Source organism: Oreochromis niloticus, linkage group LG12, assembly GCF_001858045.2.
Source record: "Oreochromis niloticus isolate F11D_XX linkage group LG12, O_niloticus_UMD_NMBU, whole genome shotgun sequence".
NCBI classification, from domain to species: domain Eukaryota; kingdom Metazoa; phylum Chordata; class Actinopteri; order Cichliformes; family Cichlidae; genus Oreochromis; species Oreochromis niloticus.
In genome coordinates this window covers 30,817,651-30,821,326 of record NC_031977.2, presented here as the reverse complement: position 1 = coordinate 30,821,326, position 3,676 = coordinate 30,817,651, and the positions used below count along the sequence as shown (strand labels likewise).

The following is a 3,676-nucleotide window of genomic DNA, read 5'->3' as shown; positions in this document are numbered from 1 at the left end:
TGCAAAATTACCCTAATTGACCTTAAATACAATATCGAACATATATGTTTTTAAACGTGATTTAAAAGACTGAATAGAGTCCGATGCGCGTATATGAAAGGGAAGTGTATTCCATAACCTAGGTGCTGCAACGGCGAAGGCACGATCACCTCTGGTTTTCAAACGAGACCTGGGTTGCACTAAGAGCAGTTGGTCAGATGATCTTAGTGCTCTTATGAGGCTATATGGGCAGAGAAGATCAGCTAGGTAATCAGGTGCCATATTATTTAGAATTTGTAAGTAAGCAATAAAACTTTAAAATCAATTCTAAATTTAATGGGAAGCCAGTGTAAGTTTGCCAAAACAGGGGTAATAGAATCGTACTTTTTTGAGCCAGTCAAAAGGCGAGCTGCGGCATTTTGAACTAGCTGCAGCCGTTGAAGAAGGGAGAGTTGTAGACCCATATACAAGGAGTTACAGTAGTCTAGCCTTGTAGTAATGAAGGCATGAATAAGTTTCTCCAAATCCTTGTAGGGAATATAAGATTTAGCCTTGGAAATTAGGCGTAGTTGATGAAAGCTAGATTTAACCACACTGGATACCTGTTTATCTAGTTTAAATGAGCTATCCATAATGACTCCGAGGTTCCTAACAGCGTCAGTAAGATGACTAGCAGCAGGACCAAGTATGTCATTCAGCCGTCCTGGGGATGTATCTCTGTCAAAGACAATAATTTCTGTCTTCTTCTCGTTTAATGTAAGAAAATTTTGTGATAGCCATTCCTTAACATCCCTTAAATAATCAAGCAGAAGATGTAATGAGGAGGACGCAAGTCCTGTCAGATGAAGATAAATTTGAATATCGTCAGCATAACAATGGAAAGAGACATTATGTTTAGCAAATATGGAACTCAAAGGCAACAAGTACAAGGAAAACAACACAGGACCCAACACCGAGCCCTGGGGGACACCACAACGAAGGAGAGCAGGTGTGGAAGAATATTTTCCTATCATGACTGAGAATGACCTATTAGAGAAATAGGATTTAAACCATGTGAGGACAGTTCCTTTAAGGTCAACTACTTGTTCAAGCCTTGTCAAGATAATATCATGGTCAACAGCGTCAAATGCTGACGTCAAATCCAGTAAGACTAAGATTGCGGGACACCCCGTGTCAGTAATTAGGAGCAGGTCATTGAAAACCCTTAATAAAGCAGTTTCAGTACTATGGCGCTGTCTGAATCCAGACTGAAATTTTTCATATAGACCATTTCTCTCTAGATAAGTCTGAAGTTGTTGAAGCACTATTTTCTCTAGGATTTTTGACAAAAAAGGAAGTTTAGAAATCGGTCTGTAGTTCGCTAGCGTATTGTGATCAAGGCTGGATCTCTTTATGACTGGTTGCACGACTGCATGTTTAAAGGCAGTCGGAACACAGCCAGATGACAATGATAAGTTCATTAAAATTAGGATACAAGGCCCGATAGTATCGAACGCCTCCTTAATTATGCGCGAAGGGATGGTGTCAAGCAAAGAGTTTGAATTTTTCTGGGTATTAATTAATTCTTTTAATGTCGTGAGCGAAGCCAGTTCAAACCGATGGAAGGCAGCTGAACATACTGAGATTGGGGCATGATTTACAATCTCATGGTACACAGAGTCTTACTAAGGATGAGACATTCTATCAATATACAAACGATTGTATACCTCTAAACATAAATGATTATATGTTTCTAAGTACAAATTACAATCCTAAAATATTACTCTTACAACCTCGTTGCAGTTTTCAAAGAAATCTCAGTCTCACAGATTTTGATATCAGAGGTTTTGGCGTCTCCTGCCTCTCCAATACCAAAATATGGGAAGAGTTTCTCAGTGAAAGTGTCTCTGTGAGTGCAGATCAGAGTCATGTCTTCAGGGTCATAGAAGGACACCTCCCCCCTGTCATAGTCCAGCTGGACTCTGATCCTCTGGAGACTCTTCTTCACTCGCACAGTTTTACCATCACTATTATTGTATTCTCCACTGCGATGGAATAAACACCAGATTCCATATTTTGGTGAAACAAAAAACTCTCCCTTCCTCTCAACAGACTCTTTAGCTAAACCTATAACCCAGACAGGATGGTCTCCCACCTCCACCTCCCAGCTGTGTTTCCCTGAGCTGAAACCCTCAGAGCCAAAAATATTGGCATACTTATTGTTTCTCTCTGGATTATCAGGAAGCTGCTGATTTGTGTCTCCTTGTGTCACACTGGTCAGATCATCAGACAAATAGAGCCAGCAACTTGCAGTGTTTGGGTCCAGAATGACAGGACTGAAGTGGACCTTCTCCTTCATCTTCTCCCACACTCTGAAGGACAGGTTGCCCAGGTGTTTGGCCACATCTATCAGTGCTCCTGAGACCAGCTGTGGATCTGACACTGAGCTCTGGGCTCTGGCTCTGCTCTGAGTGTCTTTATAACTGCTGAGGAATGGCACGCTGTGTTTCTGCAGCTCTTCTTCAACAGCAGAGATGCTGTCTGACAGAGAGGAGATCTGCTCCTCAATCATCTTCATCTCTCTGCTGATAGTCCTCCCCTTCTGCTCCTCTTCCTCCCTCAGAGCTGCCAGTCTGGACTCCTCTTCCTCTTTCAGGAACTGCTGGAGCTTGTTGAACTCTGCTCTGATCTGCCTCTCTGTGGACAACAGCTGCTTCTTGGAGTGTTGAATCACTTCATTGTATGTTTCCTCCACTTGTTTGTATTTGTTCCTCTTGTCCTGCAGAGACTTTAAGTCAGATTTCAGCTGCTCCTTCAGGTCACTGACAGCTTCTTCTACAGGAACCACTTTGTGACTCTGGTGGAGAGAAAACTCACACACAGGACACACAGCTCTGTCTTCATCCTCACAGTACCAGTAAGGGACGTCTGGATATTTATCACACACCACCTCCTCCTTCTCTTCCTCCTCTTGTTGAGGTAAGCTCTCACTGTGCCTCTTAGCAAATGAGTCAGCAAGTTCTTTGAGAGAAACGTTTATAGATGGTTCATCTCTTGAAGATTTTCTTTTACAAATGGGACAGTTTTTGTTTTTAGCTTGTTCCCAGAATTTCTGCAGGCAGCTTGAACAGAAGTTGTGGCTGCAGCTCAGAGACACAGGATCTCTGAAAGTCTCTGAACACACATGGCAGCTCAGGTAACCTTCTAAAAGCAATTTCTCAGCCATCCCTGATAACTTAAAGGACAAGACTCACCTAAATACAGTCCCTTTGACTTTTGAGCTAATTTGTATTCGTCCGTACAGATCCCAACCTTTAATGTAATGTGTTCCGCTCAAAGCGACAAAGTGACTCTGTAGGTTTCATTTACTCTGTTACTGGTGGAGCTGAAATCAGTGACCCCACCGTTTCACTCTGTCCTGACTAGATGGTGCAGTTTCTCACAGTGTTAAAGAAATACTGCATCAGACATGCTGATAGCTTCTCTGTGTCTCCTAAGTTGTGCAGAAATAATATTCACATGTGTTCTCGTATGATTTTTGTTAACTGAGCTTTTCAAAGCCCCTCTTTCAAGCCAACAATTAGTCATAAACAATTTTCTTTTTATTAAAATTCCCTCAGTCCTATCCTCACTGTGTGTCATTTTCACCCCTTTGAACATTTCACTGTGAGGTCTTTTTGTTATCAGTTTTCACTCTTTGTAAATCAAAACACTTGTG

The 3,676-nt window shown here is 41.9% G+C and overlaps 1 protein-coding gene across 1 annotated transcript; it reads right to left on the bottom strand.

Annotated features, from left to right (window-relative positions):
* Window positions 1-1,729: 1,729 nt before the first annotated feature.
* On the bottom strand, window positions 1,730-3,233 carry LOC109204497 (nuclear factor 7, brain-like). Its single transcript, XM_019365499.1, has one exon. It carries the CDS (start codon window positions 3,182-3,184, stop codon window positions 1,745-1,747), a length of 1,440 nt encoding a protein of 479 aa, XP_019221044.1. The 5' UTR covers window positions 3,185-3,233; the 3' UTR covers window positions 1,730-1,744.
* Between the last annotated feature and the right edge of the window lie 443 nt (window positions 3,234-3,676).

What these genes read in the sequence shown, in the direction of transcription:
- LOC109204497 (XM_019365499.1), bottom strand. Translation starts at nt 3,184, where the DNA reads ATGGCTGAGAAATTGCTTTTAGAAGGTTACCTGAGCTGCCATGTGTGT.